Source organism: Dromiciops gliroides, chromosome 6 (genome assembly GCF_019393635.1).
Source record: "Dromiciops gliroides isolate mDroGli1 chromosome 6, mDroGli1.pri, whole genome shotgun sequence".
Lineage (NCBI taxonomy): Eukaryota > Metazoa > Chordata > Mammalia > Microbiotheria > Microbiotheriidae > Dromiciops > Dromiciops gliroides.
In genome coordinates this window covers 99800231-99820677 of record NC_057866.1, presented here as the reverse complement: position 1 = coordinate 99820677, position 20447 = coordinate 99800231, and the positions used below count along the sequence as shown (strand labels likewise).

General features: G+C 47.1%; 1 protein-coding gene across 2 annotated transcripts in view; it reads left to right on the top strand.

Moving 5' to 3' along the window:
• The window catches only part of FGFRL1 (fibroblast growth factor receptor like 1), a 145583-nt gene that overhangs the window by 71424 nt on the left and 53712 nt on the right, over window positions 1-20447 (top strand). For both annotated transcript variants that reach the window (XM_043971157.1, XM_043971158.1), the window contains exon 3: window positions 16271-16543. In XM_043971157.1, coding sequence (XP_043827092.1) covers window positions 16271-16543 — 273 coding nt within the window. The remainder of the gene's footprint in view (window positions 1-16270; window positions 16544-20447) is intronic.

Here is a 20447-nt window from a genome sequence, read left to right as displayed (position 1 = left end):
GCTCAGGGAAGAGTCTAGAGATGAGAGCAATGCTTAGCTCAGAGAAAGAAGATTGTTTATGAACAGAGGTGGGAGTGGGTGCTCTTAACAGACCCTGCCAAGGCTTCGGCCTTGCAGCAGTCCCTGCTTCTAGAACCCCGAGAAGGATGTGTCTGAAAAACGGGGGATGGTGGAAGTCCTTGGGAAGGCAGAACCAGGGGTGGAGTGGCTTACAGCAAAAGGGGGCAGCTGTCTCAGGCAGTTTGAAGGGGATCCCCAGCACCATTTTACATTAGGCCTGAAGCCTGTTGTTGGAGGGGGCCCTATGTGACCGTGTGGTTTCAGAGAGAGATAGGAGGGCCAGACCCCATCTGTCCTTCCCCCCACAGGCAGAATGGGGTCTGTCTGCTTAGAGGCAGGAGACTAATGTAGAGGAGTTCCATTCTGACCCGCGGGTCCTCACCCTCCTGCTCTCTTCTGGGAAGCAGGCGGTCTTTCGCTGTCCGGGCTGAGTCCACAGGCCAGAGGGGGAGGGAAGGGTCTGCTCCTCTCCAGGCTTTAAGTGGCTGCGTTGGAGGGGAGAGAGAGGGAGAGCAAAGGGTCAAGAGCTGCCTGTGTCTGCTTTAGTGGCCCAAGTGGCCAAACAGGAACCCTCCTTGGCTGGGGAGAAAGGTTTCACGGGGTCATGGGATCACGGACCTGCAGCTGAAGGGGACTGTGGAGATCAACTCATTGGACACTCACCTCACACCCCCTCATTTTACAAATGAGAAAATGGAAGGAGGAAGTAGCAGTTGGAATTTGAACTGAGAGCCTCTGACTCCTTCCTTCGCACCAAACTGCCTACCTGTTCCTTCAGTACCTCTTGTACTGAGGGGTCAGAGGCTAAGAGCTCTGGGTGTTGTGTAGGAAATAGGAGTCAGGAGCCTTGGATCTACCCTCAGGCAGCTTATAGTCTGGGGGACACAGCTCTTAAATGCTGGGAAGAGATTGAGAATAAGACAAGACAGGTAGTTGGTGTGCTGAAGTGTGGGCTACAGATAACTCTGGGCTGGGGGAGATGCAGAACTTATATGGGGTGTCCCAAATTTTTAGTGTGCTTTTAAGCTATGAAATTTTTGTGCTGCACTAAGGCTTTGGGATACCCTGTACAATAGATGGCTATTTCTTTCTTTCTTTTTTTTTTTTTAGGCAATGGGGGTTAGGTGACTTGCCCACGGTCACACAGCTAGTAAGTGTCAAGTGTCTGAGGTCGGATTTGAACTCAGGTACTCCTGAATCCAGGGCCGGCGCTTTAACCACTGCGCCATCTAGCTGCCCCGGCTATTTCTTAAAGAGTTTCAAGGGTAGGAGGGGTCAAGACCCTACTCCAGATAGCTATGACATGCTGTCCTTACAACGTAAGTGCACCAGAGAGGCATAAATAGGGTGCTAGGTAAAGGCCGAGGGAGGCCAAGGGGCACAAGGGGATAATTGCTACTGGTGGTGGGGATGGAGGAAGGCTTCATGGCAGAGGCAGCGTCAAGCCGGTCTTTCAAAGAGTGGGTCAGACTTTATCAGGCCAAGGTATTACTGGGAGAAAGCACTGATTGGGATGGGGAGGTAGTGCTTGGAACCAGGTCATGCAGAATGGGTAAGACTTTGAACCAAAGGGCAGTCTGGGTGGTGGGAACAGCGTGAGCAAAGCTTCTGAAGTAGGAATGAGGCCTGCCTGTGTTGGGGGGAGGGGGGATAGTTAGGAGACTGGCCCCATTGGCTAGAAGGGAAGGAGTGTTTTGGAAAAGAGAATAGAATATGGGAAAAGTTAAATTGGGGCCCTACTGTAGAAAGCCTTGAATGTCGTGTTAACCTGTTTGGACTTTATCCTGTAGGCTACAATGGAGCCTTGGACAGTATTTGAGTGGGGTGTAGGCATTCAAGTGTACAGGCAAGGGCCTTATACCTGAAGTGAATAATTAGGTCCTTAAAAAATATTTTATTGATTGGGGGTGGGGTGTGGAGTTTGCAGTCATTTCTCAATAACGACTCTTTTGTCCCATCTCAGAACTCTCCCTCATCTCAAAGCAATACAAATTAATCCCTCAGCCTTCCCTGATAATGTATGCCTCATCACAAACCTCTAGCCCACCAGTTTTCTGACAGAGAGGGAGGCGTGCCTCAATCAGTCAATCAGCAAACACTCAGACCACTTTTTTTTTTTTAAGTGAGGCAATTGGGGTTGCCCAGGGTCACACAGCTAGTAAGTGTTAAGTGTCTGAAGCTGGATTTGAACTCAGGTACTCCTGACTCCAGAGCCAGTGCTCTATCCACTGTGCCACCTAGCTGCCCCGACTGCTTTCTTTCTACCAGGTGCAGTGGTGGGCATTTCGCCATCTTTCTTCTCAAGTCACAATTGATCCGCTCATTGATCAGAGTTCTCATTTTTATAATGTTGTTATCCTTTGCATTCTTGGTAATATTAAAATACAGGTCTTTTCAGGGATCTCGAAATTCTTCATATTCTTCCTTTCTTCCAGCAAAATAATATTCCATTACATTAATAAGCCACAAATTGTCCAGCTATCCATTCCCCTTCCCTGGATACCTTGCTTCCAGCTCTTTGTTATTACAAAAAGTGGTGTTATAAAAAATACTGGGTCCATGTCATTTCATCGTGTCTAACTTTGACCTCCTTGGGGCATGTGACTAATAGTGGTACCGATGGATCAAAGGGTACATTGTAGTAGAGTGACATGGCCAAAGTGACCCCTATTGTTTTCCAGAATGGTTGGATCAATATTGCTTCACTTGTGGTATGTTAGCGTGCCTTGCCTTCCACAGCCTCTCCAACCATGACTATGTTGGACTTTTGTCCTCTGTCAAAAACATCCCTGGGTGGTGTGTGTGTGTGTGTGTGTGTGTATTTATTTATTGATTTATCTCTCCTCCCCGCCCCGAAGTCTTCTTCTGATGCTTTATCATGGTTTGGAGATAATCCTGAACTTTTGGCTATTGCACCGGGAGAACAGATACCCTCTGGCATGTCTTCACAGGTCAGAGAGGCTCTAAGTCTGAACTACAGGATGGACCATGCATCCTACTATTCTACTATTGAAAGATCAGCCTCTCTACTACTAGCCATAAACCCTCATTTCAGTTACTTTTGGAAGTAACTTTCCTGCAAGAGTCTGATGGGCAGGTCATGGGGGGGGATCATTATTCTTGTTTTCCAGATGAGGAAACTGAGATGAAGAGAAGAGGGGAAGAAAAGGAGACTTGCCCAGTAGACTAAGCACCCGTAGTTGGAGTGAGAGAACCCAGGTGTGAAACCTTCTCTGCCATGTACTTTATCTGTAGGACACTGTATAAGTCTTGCCTACCTCTGTGGCTTCCATCTCTTCACCCACAAAGTGAAGATCTCCAGTTGGAAGGGACTTGAGACATATGGTGAAATGACTTGCCTAAGGTCATACAGATGAGTATAATATAGAGATTGGCTGGTTGGTGGTTGCCCTTACCTCTTGAAGAGGACCAAAATGACATCACTGTGTTGGGGTTAGCGTTCACTGTGTCTGACTAGTGCTGATCAGACCAACATGAACTTGGGAATACTTTTACCATAGGTTGGACACAAATGGCCCATGTGAACATTTTGGAGGGAGACTGTCTCTAAATTCGAGCATCTTACAGTGATGCACGTAAATGGCAGAGGTGGGTCTGAACTCTTCTCCACTTTCTGAGTCCAGTTATCTTCACACAGTACCGCACTGCCTCAGCTAGATGACCCCTAAGATTCCTTCCAGCTCCATCCCCCTGATGCTATGACCCTAAGTATCAAATCAGGATTCAAGCCCCCATTTCCAAAGTGTTTTCCACACCATCACCATAGCTCAACTCAGAAATACAGCTTGCCACGGTTTCTTTCTTTGACAACAGCAGCTCATGAGGACCTACAAAGACATAGTGATGTTGGGGTCTTCACTGGTAGAGGGAGTCCTGAGATAGATGGATTTGGAGAGCGGATATTGAGTGAATGGTCATCTGCAAGAAGACCAGCTAGAGAGAAGTTGTTGGCTGAGGGAACTGTAACTGGCCTGAACTGGGGAGAATTGATTCTTACTTCTGTTTTCCCATCCTATTAAGTGGGATGAGGGTAAGCTGGTCAGAGGTGAGCCTCCAGACGGATTCTCTGTTCAGGAGGATTAGGGTTCGGTTTCAGGAAAGGGTAAGGAATTGGCAGCTAGGCTGGCGAGACCCTTAATCCACCTAGGCTCCTCGGCTGAGGTGATGTGAGAACTCTTGGGCTGAGCTCCTGGTGACTCTGGGCTGTGCCCCAGGCTCTGGTTGCACCGGATGGGCCAATTCACACAGCAGCATCCCAGGGCCCAGGGGCTGATGCTGCCTCCCACAGGGAGCCCACCTGCTAAGGATGTTCGTGCATTTGAATCAACTTAAATGCCATTTCCTATAGAAGACCATTCTTTTGATTCTCCACAGCTGCTGCAGAAGGGTGGGCTTCCCTTGAAATGAACTTGTATTTGTTCCACACACATGTTGTATCTACTTCTATGAATTGATGTCATCTTCCCTTTATAGAGTATAAGCCCTCTTGAGGGCAGGGACTGTTTTCTCCTTTGTCTTTCGTTGCCCGGTGCCTCTCTGGTCCGATGCCTGGCCCATAACAACTGCTTAATAAAAATGTTTAGTTGTTTGATTCCTACTTTGATGATTTTCTTTCCAACACTATAGGTTGCAAGACTTCTACACCTTTACATTATGATTCTTGTCCATTTCCTTTCATAAATTTTCTGTAGAAGATTTACCTAGAATTCTTCTAGGATTTCATGCGTATCAACCTAGTGCTGAGCAGTCCAGGTCCATTTGTTATCCCTCGGTCTCGATGCATGAATGATCCATCTCATTTTCCAGTCATAACCTGTCCTTTATTAAAATCTTTTATATCGTTTTTGAGTACAAGTCATTTTTGTTAACATGTTGTAGTCTACTTATCTATACCATGTGTCTTCTGTTGCCCTTTGGGTCTCCTACAATTGTGATGCTTTCCAGATTTTGCTGCTTCACGATCTGGAGCCAAATAGCATTTCTGGGAGAATATTAGAGTTAAAAAGATGCTTAGGCAGGTAGTGAACAATTTGAGATAGGTGAATCACTTGCTAATCCCTCAGATTGTTATCTTGTTTACTCTCTTCCTCCTACTCTTCTCTGTCCACCCATCTAGTGTGTCTGTCCAAGACACACCCAACTGCATGTCATCCTATGGCCGGTACACATCCTTCAGCCATCGTGTTTTTCCCGTGTAAGAATACTAACTTATTTCTTCCGAATGTCTATGAATCCATTGAGAAGTCTCTTCAGTATATTTGGGCTTAATGCAATTAGTAAAATGTCATATGCAAATGGGAGCATCTGAAGAAATTTGACATTCATAAAGAAATCCATCCTTCCATTTGGAATCTATGCAGGACATGCCCTAAGATCGTGGCAAAACCCTGCTCGTCTAACACTGATGAGCAGAGTCAATGAAAACAAGTTCTCTGTGGTCAGCTATATTAAATGGAATGTTCTAAGGTGTTAAGTACTATGGATATGTTGTTAGCAATAAAGTCATGTATAGGAGGTACATGGAAGATAGCCATCAAGTTGTAATGCTGTGGTTGTTGTTTTGGAGTTTTGGGGAGAGTAATCAACAAGCAGGTACGTTTTTCTACACCTTTCAGTCATTTATGTGGCTGAAGATTTGGCTTGCTACAGAGAATCATAAGTAAAAGGCGGCCTGTTCCCTAGCTCATATTTTTGCTAAGAATACTCTCAGGGGAAGCTAGGTGGTGCAGTGGATAAAGCACCAGCTCTGGATTCAAACCTGGCCTCAGACACTTGACACTTATTAGCTGTGTGACCCTGGGCAAGTCACTTAACCCTCATTACCCTGCCCCCCCCCCCAAAGAATACTCTCAATATGTGCATGGATTTAAAAAATAAAAATATTACAGAGTAGGCATGTGGGTTGGTAGTTACTGATATCTTCTGGTTGTCTTTTTGGGGGTCTTAATACATCTTGTGATCACTATTCTTTTAGAAATTTCCCTTTCTTGTTGGGGTAACCTAAAAATCAGGCCCTGGCTCCTTTAAAAATTATGCCAATCATACACTTTTGGATATGGCCAGCGTGAGAATTTGTTTGCCTTGATTATGTATATTTACTACAAGAGTTTTGTCTTCCTTCCTTCCTTCCTTCCTTCCTTCCTTCCTTCCTTCCTTCCTTCCTTCCTTCCGTCCTTCCTTCCTTCCTTCCTTCCTTCCTTCCTTCCTTCCTTCCTAATTATGTGATTAGGTTCAAATGAGAAGAGAACAGAAGGAAAGCCAAATAAAATTACAGGTGAATGGATTACAGAGCAAGTTAGTGGCAGAGCCTGGGACCCCAGATCCTCAATGCCAAATTCTTTCCACTACTCCACAAGTATTGGGATCATAGAATTTAGAGATGGAGGGAACTTTAGAGAGCATGGAGTCCAGGAATTCAGGGTCTGTGAACTTGGGTTAAATTTTTTTATACCTATATTTCAACTTAATTGGTTTTCCATTGGTTCCTATGTATTTAATGCATTTAAGAACATTATTCTGAGATGGAGTCCATAGGCCTTACCAGGCTGCCAAAGGTGTCCAAGACATAGAAACCATTAAGAAGCTCAGGATTGGTCCAATTCCTTTATTTTACCATGAGGAAATGGAGGTCCAGAGAGCAGAAGCGCTTTTCCCAAGGCACACCACAGGTAGCATTTGGATTCAGGTCCTCTGACTTTAAATCCATTTCTTTTGTCACTTATTCACCATGTTCCTGACTTGAAGAAAAGAAGGGGAAGCCTCTTTGGTTTTCTTCCAGTAGAAAAATCTCACCTTGCTACTTGTTTTACCCACGTGGCTTTGAGCAAATCCTTTCTCTGAACCCGAGTCTCCCTATCTGTAAAATGAAGGCATTAGACCAATGACTTCCAAGGTCCCTTGGACAGATCAAGATGGCGCTTGATCAGTTTGGTTCTTCCACAGGTGCCCGATCTTCTATCTGGCGTGGTTTGTTCTAGTACGGGGGGGGGGGGGGAACCCATGGCCATAGGTGTGTGATGTGGGACAAGTTTCTTTCCCTCTCTGGGTCCTCAGTTACCCTATGAAATTAAGGGGTTGGACTAGATGGCTTCCCAGGGCCCTATCCCACCATCATGCTCTGTGGCTGAAGCCCATGAGAGGGTTCTGGAGGAACGATAGCTTCCATGTTTGTCAAAACCTTTCCAGTTGCAAGGCTTCCTGCAATCATCTCCTGTGAAGAAGGCCTCCATTGTGGCCACACTCCACTAAGTCAGTTATTTACAAATATCAGCCAGGCGGGTCCAGGGCCTGGCTCCCAGTCAGCTCCTCACTGTGGTGGTTTCTCTCTCCTTCCCTGCAGACATAACAATGACACTTAGAATTCCTGTTGGGGAGCCTGGCGGGCAGTGTCTGTCTCTGAGGGAAGCGGCTAATTATTTATTAAACCAGGGTGTGCTGAAAGTGGGTTACCACATGGCTTCTTGAGCCACCGGGGGCGGAGGGGTGATGGGAGAGACTCTGTATTTACACACACGTGCCTGTCCTGTGGGAACCAGGAGTTGTGGGAAGGAAAGGAGGAGATTGGATGGGTCCTGTCATGTTCCTAAATTCAATCCTACAAATCCATTCATTACCAAGCACCGACCTGGAGGTCGGCAAACTGAGTTCAAGTTCAAGTTGCCGAAGGCCACCAGAGACCCAGGTGAGCAGCGTGTCCGATCCCCCTCTCTCTGTTTACCTGGGGTAGGGGCTGATAAGAACTGGAACTCCTCCCCCTCCCTTCCAGGGTTGTCAGAAAGAAGTGCAGAACTTTGTAAACTGGAAATATGGGCAATGGAACATGTATGGAAAAGAAACCGGATCCTGTATTGCCTGCCCTCAGGAAGCCTCCTGGTTAGGGCCTGAGAGGACTGTAATAGATATTAGAATGGGAGGCAAACATCCTTCCATATTGTCTGGGGATGGGGGGTGGGGCAGGGCTGGGATCAGGGAAAACTTCATGGAGGAGACTTTAGTTAAAAGATGTCCACTCCTTGTCTTCCTTTACTCAAGGAAGACCACATGGGTTCTAAGCAGATTGTGATGCGTGTCGGAGAAGTCTTTTCTTGAGTCCTCATCTCTGGGAAGCTGTTCTCTCCAGCATTGCCGGGGGCCCTTAGGGCAGTGAGCTTCTTTCCTTCCCAGCTCCATGCTGGCCCAGGGGTGGGAGTGGAGGTCCCTTGTAGGACTGCACCCCCTAACCCCCCCCCCCCCACGACCGGACTTCACTCCTCTTTCCTGATTTAAATTCAGAGGTCAGATATAAACATCTCTTTTGATGACTGTGAAAGTCCTCATAAAGATGTTAAACTGTGCTTTAATTTAATACAGGGAGTTTACAGAGACCAATGATGAAAAGTACTTGGATTGGGAGGGAGGAGGAGGGATCTTCTCTTAGCATCATAGGACTCTAGATCAGAACTGGATGGCACCTCCAGAAACCGTCTAGTCTTCATTAGATCCTTTCAACAATCCTGGGAGGCAGATGCTCTTAACCCCATTTTACAGAGGAGGAAACTGAAGCCCAGAGACATGAAGTGACTTTCCAAGGTCATGGCAGCAGAATCTTATGTAGGATTTGAACCTAGGTTCCATGCCCCTTTATTTTATTAATGGAAAGCTGGGGCTCAGAAAAGAGAGAGGGGGGTTTTTCTGCATCACATAGAAAGTTAGTTGCAGCACGGAGTCTTTGATTACCACTCTCCTTTGGAAGGAGGGGACCCTGGTCCTCCCTGGTCTCCACCAAGCCCAATGCTTCCCTCTCCCTAGGCTCTGTTATCCGGTGGTTCCAGCAGGCCCCTGGTTTTCTGTTCCCTGACCTTAATCAAGGTATTCCCCTTTCTTGCTTCAATTTCACCCCCACCCGCCTTAAAAGGAGGGTGGACCACATGATCTTTCAAGTGGTTTGTGACTCTAACAGTAAAATTTCAAGACCGATTGTTAAACAAACCTCACCAATCCTCTCCCTTGGTGAGATGGAGTGAAGGTTGATTTAGTGGATAAAGCATAGGCTTTGGGAGTCAGAAAGACCTGAATTCAAATCCTGCCTCATATGCTAACTAGCTTGTGTGACCCTGGGTGAGTCACTTAACTTCTCAGTTTCCTCTTCTGTAAAACGGGGTAATCTCTCTCCCAGGATTGTCATGAGGTTCAAATAAGATGATGTAGATAAACTGCTTTTCACCCCTTTACGCATGGTATAAACATTAGCTATCATCATCACCATCGGCCCACTTTGCAGCCCACTAACTTAGTCACCATTACCCGGCTGGCTGACTTTAGGTGAGTTCTTTCCCCAGACCTCGGTTTCCCCATCTGTAAAATGTGAGGGCCCCACAACCCCCAGTTCTGATCTCCTGTGTTCTAAGGGGCCACCCCAGCTCTGATAGACCCATTTTGATCAGGATTTGGATGGGAAGCTGGGCTGCCATTCCAGTCAGTGTGGGCCTTCCCAAAGAAATCTTTTCTTCATGGGATGCGGACGTGTCTGCTATTAAACAATAAAATATATGCAACCCTCGGGACGCTTAAAACTTCTTTCAAATTTCTTTATAAACTTCACAATCCGGCGTGTGGGTATAGACATTTCTTTCCAATAGAAGAGGCTGTGCAAGGCCCTGGCCTCCCCAGGAATGCCTTCTTTGTAACCATTTTGGAGTGTGATTTTTCTTTTGTGGCTGGGGAGTATATGAATAAAGTCCCCTTTGGTGATTTTTCTGCTATGGGATGAGTTCAGCCAGGGGCTGGACTTGGGAGAACAGTGGCACCTTTTCCCAGGCTCATTCAATGAGACTCCTTGAGCATTCAGACCTTAGAATATAGGCAGGCTGTCCTTTGAAGGGTCATCAGCCACCCTCTCCCCATTTTACAGGTGGGAAACAGAGGCTTCACAAGAGGTCTCTTGCTTAAGGTCCCCACAGGGACCCGCAGCAGAGCTGAGATGAGAACCTGATTTCTCCTCCCTCCCAACACCCCCTGCCCCCCCAGCCACGGTTCTTTCCCCTCCGCCAGCTGCCTGCTGAAAAGCCTTCGCCCATGGGAAGGCAGGAATGTGGAGTGCGAACTGACCCTCCCTTCCCTCTGAGGTGTTGCTAAATCTCTAGCCAAGGCTCCGATTGCTATCAAAACAGAGAGTATCTAGTGGGTTTCGGAAGGACCGTAAATCAAGTTTTAATACAGGGCCGGAGCTTGGGGAGTGCCGTGAACTTTTCAGTCTGACCCAAGGACCCTTATCCCCAGGAGCTCCGAGAGAAAGATGGAGCCCAGGAGCACCCCCACCCTTGTCATGTCTTCTTCCCAGGGGATCCTGTCCAGCCCATCCCTTCCCATCACCTCCTCTTCAATCTGCTGCCCTCCAGCATTCCCCTCCTCCTGAATCGCTTGGTTGGCGGGCATCCAGGGGTGTTGTGCATGGAGGAGGAACAATATCTGGGACTGGAGGGGTAGGAGGATGGGTGGAATCCTTGTAGAAGGAGAATCGAAGAAGGATCTCTCCCAACCCCTCCCAGGAGCCTGCCGCCACTGGGATAGCTGATGGGAACGGATACCGAGCCAGCTGTTTGGGGAAGACAGGTGTGGGGCTGCCCCTTCCCGGGCCAGGGCCAGCCTGAGTCCCAGCACTCTGTCTGCCTTTTAGATGCAATAGCTCAGCATATTTGTCTGGCTGTAAGTGAGCAGAAATATTTAGACAAATAAAGCATGGTGAGCACTCTACCATTGTCCAGTACCCCATGGTGTGTTTTCACAAAGGGAGTGTGGTGTACACTCGCCTGCACCCAGAGGGAGAGAGAGAGAGAGAGAGAGGCAGACAGAAAGAGAGGGGCAGACAGAGACAGACAGACACAGACAGACAGACAGACACAGACAGACAGACAGAGAGACACAGACAGAGACAGACAGAGAGACAGAGACAAAGAGACGACAGATAGATAGAAAGCCATACAGGGCAGACAGAGACAGAGAGACATAGAGAGAGAGACAGAGACAGAGAGAGACAGAGAGACATGTGCAGAGATGTGTATATGGAGCCATGAACAAGACACCACGAGATGCCCATTCAGACACATAACACCACAAAGAAATAACCATACACAGAGACAGATGCACAGACACAAATATACACAGAGACTCAATGTGTATGCATTGGTGTGTGTGTGTGTGTGTGTGTGTGTGTATTTTGTGTTCCTTTGTATTTATTGAATTGTGGATAGCATTAAATGCCAGGTAGAGCGGGTTTGAAGTTTTCTTGGGGGGCAAAATAGGAATCATTGAAGATTCTAGAGTAGGGGAATGACCCGATTAGATCTATGATTTGATTTAATTTATTTTCTTTCTTTCATTTTTTTTTTTTTGCGGGGCAATGGGGGTTAAGTGACTTGCCCAGGGTCATACAGCTATTAAGTGTCAAGTGTTTGAGGCCGGATTTGAACTCAGGTCCTCCTGAATCCAGGGCTGGTGCTTTATCCACTGCATCACCTAAGCTGCCCCTAGATCTATGATTTTAAAAAGATTTTTCGTTTTTAAAAGCTTTACATTTTTATTTTCCAACTTGACAAATACCAAACAAAATGGAATTTCCTCACATATAGTAGGAGAGAAAAAGAGGATTGGTCACACGACTGCAGATCTCTTTTATGTACAGCTCGCCTAAGGAAAATTATTCTAAGAGACTGGTAAAAGACAAGACTAGAGGCAGAAAAACCTGTTAGAAAGCTACTGTCCAGTCAGGTGATGATAAAGGTGGCACATCAGGATAGGGAAGAGAGAAAGGAATTAGTTTGAGAGGTGTAGCCATGGAAGGGACAAGACCCCGATGATTGGTTGTAGAAGGCAAGGAACAAGGAAGAATCAAAGGTAAGTCCAAGACATACAGCTCAGGTTTTATGATGACAATTATTGGGAAAATCGTATTCAACGGAAAATTCTGGGATTATGTAACAGGAACGTTGGTTCCTCATTCTTCTGAAAGATAGACAGATGGACAAAACATTTATTAAGTGCTTACCATGATGCAGGTGCTTTGCCAGATGCCGGGGTTGCAGACAGAAGCAAGCAGGAACAGTCCTGGCCTCAGGGGGCTTACATTCCAGTAAAGATAACATCACTTGACTTTAAGCAATATCCAGAGGGATATTTGGTTATTGCAAAGAGTTTACTTGCTTACTGTCTTGGTTTCTGTTCTAGAGCTAGAAATTGTGTCTCCTTCTGGACTCTGAGCTACCCAGGTCTGTCAGGAGTGGTCATGTAAATTAGAATCTGATGGGCGCACCAGTGAGGTACCAGTGACAAGATCACTTGAGCAAGATTTTTCCGGGGATTGGCTGGGAAAATCAGGGGAGGTGTTATTTCTGAGCCTACTGCATGCAATAGGTCTCTGTGGAGGAGGTAGAGGCTGCTCAGCCTCAGTGAACTCTCAGCCTTGTAGAGGAGACAAGATGCTGACACAAGAAATGAAGGAATAAGACAAGATTCCAAAGACTGGGGGATTTTCAAAATGCAACAACAAATTCAGTAAATATTTATGGAGTGTCTCCTGAATCCAAAGCCCCCGTTTTTTCTTTCTTTCTTTCTTTCTTTCTTTCTTTCTTTCTTTCTTTCTTTCTTTCTTTCTTTCTTTCTTTCTTTCTTTCTTTCTTTCTTTCTTTCTTTCGTGGGGCAATGGGGGTTAAGTGACTTGCCCAGGGCCACACAGCTAATAAGTGTCAAGTGTCTGAGGCCAGATTTGAACTCAGGTCCTCCTGAATCCAGGGCCGGTGCTCTATCCACTGTGCCACCTAGCTGCCCCCCAAAGCCCTTTTGCTTGGCACTGAAATGCATAGTACCCAGAATGGTCCCAGGTAGTGGCTGAGCATCTATGTGGCTTAGTGGATAAACCACTGGACCTGGAGTCAGAAAGACCTGAGGTCAAATCCAGCCTCAGACATTTACTAGCTGTGTGACCCCGGGTAAGTCATTTAACCTCTCTTTGCCTCAGTTTCCTCATCCATCAAATATGGATAATAATAGCACCTACTTGCCAGGGTTGTTGTGAGGATCGAATGAGATAATATTTGGGGAAGTGCTGGTACATAGTAGGCAGTATATAAATGTTAATTGTTGTTATTAGATAACATGCTATAGCAAAAAAGCACTGGACTTTTTAATCAGGAGAAATCTGAGTTTTAATCCTGGCTCTGACAACTATTAGCTTTGTGACCTTGGGTAAATCACTAACCTTTTGTACCTTAGTTTCCTCATCGGTACAATGATAATAATCCTTGCCCAACCTAATCACCTGGGGCTTGCTCACAAGGCATTTATAAAATCTCTTATAAGGAAGACCTTTTGTTGAACTTTTTGTTGTTGTTCAGTCATGTGATTCCATTTGGGGTTTTCTTGGCAGAGATACTGGAGTGGTTTGCCATTTTCTCTTCTAGCTAATTTTACAGATGAAGAAACTGAGTCAGACAGGGTTAAGTGATTTGTCCAGGGTCACACAGCTAGTAAGTACCTGAGGTTGGATTTGAATTCAGGTTCTTCTGATTCTAGGGCCTGTGCTCTATTCATTGTGCCACCTAGCTGCCCCTATCCAGCTTTAAAGCCTTGTTATTATTGTTGCTGCTGTCATTGTCACCACTGAGTGAGTAGTGGGTACTGAGAGAAAGGGACAAATAATTTGTAGGCCAGGGGTGGAATAAGATTGTTTCAGGAAAGCATTGGGGCTTCAGCTGGACCAGGCCTTGTATAATCAGCTCCATGGCAGGTAAGAAACGGGAACGATAAGGTGGCATCCTTTCAAAGCATTCTTCTCATCACTGATGGACCCCTCACGGCAGCTCTTTAAGGGAGGTGGGGAGAGAGATTATGTCCATTTGACAGAATGGAAAACTGAGGTCCATTCACATGTATAGTCAGTATCATAGTGTTTGCCTTCTCAAGGGGTTGGGCAGGGAGAGAATTTGGAACTCAACATTTTTTATTTTTTTTTGGTGAGACAATTGGGGTTAAGTGACTTGCCCAGGGTCACATAGCTAGTAAGTTTCAAGTGTCTGAGGTTGGATTTGAACTCAGGTCCTCCTGATTCCAGGGCCGGTGCTCTATCCACTGCACTACCTAGCTGCCCTGGAACTCAACATTTTAAAAAAATGAATGTTAAAAATTTTTAAATGTAACTGGGAAATAGGTAATGAAACAAATTATATATACATATACATATAGGTGTATATAAACAAAGGTATAGGTATGCATACATATATGTGTATGTTCACACGTACATGTGTGTACATAAAAATATATTTATGTGTATGTATATGTATGCACACCCATGTACACCCCACCCCCAACACACACACACACAGAGGTCCAGTAACTTTAAGCAAGTCCCACAGCCAATTAGTGACAGGCCTGGAATTTGAACACCTATGCCCTGCCTCCCAGTCTAAGGGCAGTCTAGCTTCCCCCAAACAGGCCAGTAAATAGCCTGTCCTTTAGAAAGATCCCTTTGAGTCCCACATCCAGCTCCATGGGACACCAGAGGGAGGGTTAAAACAGGAGCAGAAGCTGGCTCCTTCCAGCTCTGGGAGCTAGCTGGGGTGGGGGACACACAAGGAATCTTACCTCAGCAGACCCTCCGTCCAGGATCCAAGGTTGATCCGGCCTGAGGTTTATCTGTGTGTCCCTAAGGGGAGGGAGGCTAGGTCAGCAAGGGGTGGAATCGGCACAGGGAAGGATGATCCCGGGTTGTTTGGTAGAGAAATGTGCTATCTTGCAAATTCTTCATCCCCAACAACTGCTCTGCTTCCACTCTGCCATTCTCCCACAGAATGACCTTTAGAACTGCTGTACCTAGAAATGCATGAAGGAATTAGGACTCCTTGTTTTTAAGGGCCTGTTCTGGTATTCATTCGGGCTTCAGGGTATCTGAGGAGCAGTCATGGAAGAGCTAGGAAGGAACAGGCTTCCCCTGGGGCTTGGAGGTGGGTACAAGTTAGTGTGTGTGTGTGTGTGTGTGTGTGTGTGGGCAGTCTGAGGGGAAGGAGAAACCATAGTGCTGGATAGAACAGAATGAACTTTTGCTTTCCTTTTTAATTTTTATTCAGAATTAAAGTGAGCATTTCCCTATATTAAGTCAAAGGGAGAAGAAAGTAGACTATATGGGAAACTGCCAGCCTCTTAGGATCCCTTGCTAGTCCTTTTTTTTTTTTGGGTGGGCAATGAGGGTTAAGTGACTTGCCCAAGGTCTCACAACTAGTGTCAAGTGTCTGAGGCAGATTTGAACTCAGGTCCTCCTGAATCCAGGGCTGGTGCTTTATCCACTGCGCCACCTAGCTGCCCCGCCTTGCTAGTCTTTTAAAGTAGATGATCATTTCAACAGGTAACTTTCAAAGCTATCTTGTTTGTCTGTGTCTCTTTCTGGCCTTCTCTCTTTTCTGTTAATTTGTAAAAATCTTTTATCCTCTTTTCTTTGGGTTAGACTTTCTTTTTTCTCCCAGTGCTTAGCACATAGTAAGTGCTTATCAAATATTTATTGATTGAATGATTAATCAGGAAAAAAGGATTAAAAACTCCTTATAGCTAACACGCACAGTGAAGCAAAGCAAATTCCCACATTGGTTTTGTTTGAAAATGGATGTATCTTTCTGTACCTTGAGTCCATTACTTCTCTGTCAGGAACAGAATCATGGCTGGTCTTTGTATTGCTAAGATTCAGTCTTCTTTTTTAAAAGAGTCAGTTTTCTTGCAAAGTTATTGTTGTTTTTGTTTGTTTTACACTGCTGTTGTGATTGTATATTTTGTTCTTTGGGCACAGAATGAATTCTTATTAAAGGTTCAGGAGCCAGTGTGGTGTGGTGGGAAAACATCAGTCCCAGAATCTGGAGACCTGGTTTTGAATCTTGGCTTTGCCACTTATTGTCTGTGTGACTTTGGACAAATCACTTCCTTCTCCCGGGCCTCAGTTTCCTCTATAAAATGAGGTGATTGGCTTAAATAATCTCTAGGGTCCTGTGAGTCTACAAGGCTCAGGAGGTGAGTCAACTTTTCCGTGGTTATACCAAGAGTAGGTGTCAAACACTGGGAATTCATCTGAGGTCTCCTGACTCCCAAGCCAGTGCTGGTATAAGGGGCAGGGGGGATGAATCATCAGACTGCTGGAGGGGAGCCCAGCTCAGTTCTATTCCCTCTTATCCCGTAGGTCCTCCGAGGATCTCCGACCGTGTGGCTCCCAGGCAGTCGGCAAGGCTGGGGAGGACCGTCAAACTCCTGTGCCCTGTGGAAGGGGACCCACCCCCCCTCACCATGTGGACTAAGGATGGGCGAACCATCCACAGTGGCTGGGCCCGTTTTCGGGTCCTCCCCCAGGGCTTGAAGATCAAGGAAGTGGAACGAGGGGACGCTGGTACCTATGTATGCAAGGCCACCAATGGCTTCGGCAGCCTGAGTGTCAATTACACGCTCATTGTGATGGGTGAGTGTGATCATGCTCCAAGAAAGGGTGGGAGAGAGGGAAACACCAGGTCTGAGCTGAGTGTAAGGGGTTGGGTGGGTAGAAGGGTAGTAGGCAAAAAGGGCTGGAGATGACCAGTCCCATACAAAATGGTGGATGGTGCTTGGTACCAGCCATCAGGCTGGAGGAATGTGGCTGGATGGAATGTGTTGTTCCGTGGGGAGTGTGGCCAGAGGGAAGGATGTGGTCAATGTTGGACCTAAGGAGGGATGGTCAGTGCTGGATATCTCAGACCCCATGCAGAGAATGTCTCAGAGTTGCCAAGATAACAAAAAAAAAATAGCAAGCAAAGACAAGGACAAGCAATTTACAAAACTGTGGTGCACAGTGGAAAGAGTATTAGATCTAGAGTCCTGGGAGTTGTGTTCAAGTGCTGACTGTCATTTAATATGTGTGTGTGACCTCGGGGGAGTCCCTTGCCCTCTCTCTTCCTTGGTTTCTATATCTGAAGAAAGAAAAGGGGGTTAGGCTAGAAGGGCATTTTGGTGTCCTCTCTCTCTAGATCCAAGGAAGCCTCTTACATGTGTGCTCATGCATGTGCATTTTGGTGTGTTTGATTCCCTTGAACCTGAGAAAGCAAATATAAGATATAGAAAGCAAAATATGTGATTGAAGGCATTCTGAAGCCTTGCCCCCCTCCCCCACTGTTTCTTTTTTTTTTTTTGTGGGGCAGTGAGGGTTAAGTGACTTGCCCAGGGTCACACAGCTATTAAGTGTCAAGTGTATGAGGCCAGATTTGAACTCAGGTCCTTCTGAATCCAGGACTGGTGCTTTATCCACTGTGCCACCTAGCTGCCCCCCCGCCCTGTTTCTTTTCTTTTCTTTTTTTTTTTTAGTGACGCAATTGGGGTTAAGTGACTTGCCCAGGGTCACACAGCTAGTAAGTGTTAAGTGTCTGAGGCTGGATTTGAACTCAGGTACTCCTGACTCCAGGGCCAGTGCTCTATCCACTTTGCCACCTAGCTGCCCCACCACTGTTTCTTTAAAACCTTTTTATCCCATATGAGACTGGGACCTCAGAGCCTTCCTGTTGCTCAGCTCAGGTGCTGGCTGGCACAGTCCAGGCCAGCCTACTGGTGTCCCATCCTTCTTTGGTCTGGGCCATTTGGGCAGGATCTGATTGAGAGGTGGCACAGAAAGGGCTGCCTCAGTAGGCAGTGAGCTCCCATCCCTGGAGGTTATGCTATGGGTGAGGTCCCTATGGAAGGCTTAAGATATGGTCCTTTTAACTCCAACCATAGGACTGGGAATGAGGGAGACCTGGGTTTGGGTTCCAGCTTGAACATTCAATGACTGTGTGACCTTAAATAAGTCACTTTTCCTCTCCTTGGCCTCAACATTAATACCTTCACTACTTATCTCTTGAGGTTCTGGCACAGAAGCATTTTGAAAAGATTGGGGTACTCCAGCTGAGGGAAATGTTACTGTCCTGTCAGGAAGTGAGGCTCACAGGCTCTCTTGTTGGAGTCCTACATCAGAGTATCAAGGGATTCCAATACTTGATAGCCGTGTGGCTGTGGGGAAGTCACTTCTCTCCCAGGCTGTTTCCTTTTCTCTGCAATGAAGGAGTTAGATGTGTTGATCTCTATCGTCTCTTCCAGTGCGGATATTCTGTCATTCTATGGAGTTCTTTCCTTTGGAGTTGGGAGAGTTTGGTCTACAGAAACCTCTGAGATTATCTGCTCCAGCATTCTCCCAGGGCAAGAATAATAATATCTAACAACAGCTAGTGTTTGTAGATCTCCATTTGGTTTGTGAAGTACTTGACATACCTTTATCTCATCTGATCCTCATAACCACCCTGGGAGGTAGATACTATTGTTATCCCCACTTTACAGATGGGGAAATAGAGGCAGACAGAGCAAGCATCTGAGGCTAGGTTAGAACAGAGATCTTCCTAACTCTCCATCCATCCTTTGCTCTAGCCAGGGCTCTACCTAGCCAGGCGGTCCATCCAACCTTTCCTTGAACATTTTTAGTGACAGGGAGTTTGCCATCTTTCTCCACCCTACAAAGTAGCCTCTCCCATCATTGGACAGCTCCTCCCAGAGCAGGCCTGAATCCATGACTTCTATGCACTGGTGCTAGAGATGGGCCACACAGTTCTCACTCTCAGTGAGCTTCCAATATGGGGAGTGGGGCGAGAAGGAGGTAGTGGTGAGGGGGTAGAGGGTGCACACAAATATGTTGTAGAGAAAAGCATCCTTACAAAATAGGCCGAGAAGATGGAGAAGGGATCAGTCACTCCTAGGGAGGGGAGCAGGGAAGTTTTCATGAAGCAGATTGTACTTTAACTATACCCGGAAGGACAGGTAGGCATTGGAAGGGTGAAGGATGGTGTGTGTGTGTGTGTGTGTGTGTGTGTGTGTGTGTGTGTGTGTGTGTGTGAGAGAGAGACAGACAGACAGACAGACAGACAGACAGACAGAGACAGAGACAGAAAGACAGACAGAGAGGGAGAGGGAAGGAAGGAGGAGGGGGAGAGTGGGGAGGAAGGGAGGGACAGAGACAGGGAGAGATGGGGAGAGAGAGAGAGACAGAGAAGAGACAGAGAGGGAAAGAGAGAGGGGGGGAGGGAGGGAGAGACAGAGACAGAGAGGGAGAGAGGCAGAGAGGGAGAGGGGAACGCAGAGAGAGACAGACAGTGAGAGACAGAGAGAGAGAGAGAGAGAGAGGAAGGAAGGGAAGGATGGAGAGAGAGAGAGAGAGAGTTAGAGAGTCCTAGTGGATGGCAGTATGTTCAGGCCAGCCGGAGCACAGTTCTTTCTGCGGGCAGTGGTTTCAGATAAGCCTGGAACAGTAAGGGTGGTACCATGTTGTGGAGAGCACTGAATGCCAGTTTATTCTGCAACCAGGCAGGAGCCAGTGAAGGTTCCCGAGCTTTGGCTGGACCTCACTGAGTCCGCTTTCTCCTTTCTGGATCTCCAGGTCACTGGGCCCAGGAGACAACCCCTATGGGACTCAGAGAGTCTTGGGAGCATAGAATTTCAAGCTTAGAGATCATTCGCTGCCGGTTCCTTATTTCATAAAGGAGCAAACAGAGAGCTGCAGCCTTCTCCACTCATGTGTCAGGCCCGAGAGCCTCTAAAGGCCAGAGGCAGTCCGCCAACCTCCTCCTCAGCTGACCTCCTGGCCCCTCTGGACACCTGATGCTCCTGCTTCTTCTCCTCAGGCCTCATCAGTTCAGATACGGGAGCTCATCCTGCGTGTGGCAACAGCCCTGGGTGGCGAGTCAGGAAGCCTGGCTTCTGCCTCTGGCTCAGCCCCTGGCTGGCTGTGTGACCTTGGACCAGCCCCTTCCCTGCTCTGGCTGGCTTTCCCTTTCCCTGCCTTCCGCCCGGGACCCCTAGGCCTCCTCTTCCTGGCCGGGTGGAGGGGGTCGGGTTTTGGTGTTTCAGGTTTTTCACAGCTTGTTCTACCGTCAGCGCCATTTGATGCGAGGCGCCTGGGGGAGCGTTTTACACGAGAGGGATCATCCCTCTTCTCCTCTTTTATGATCTGCACAAGGCGCCCGGAGTGGCAGCCCCAGCAAACATCTGTTTGCTCTCGCAGAGCCTCCCGCTGCCGCTTCTGAGGGCTTCGAGCGAGTGGTGGGTGGAAAAAACCCAGAGGCCGTACAGTGGGACAATGTGGTTTGCATTAGTGTGTTCCAGTGAACTTGTCGGGCCGTGGCCCAGCATCTTGAGATAGGGACAGCAGACTTGCTGGGCTGGTGAAGTTTCCAGTCATCCCGTGGCAGACCTGGGGCCCTGGTGAGAGGAGAGGAAGCCCAGCCTGGAGGAAAGAACACGGAGCTCAGAGATTTGGGTTCGAATCCCAACCCCGGCACTTATTCTCTCTGTGATCATGAGCAACTCACTCAACC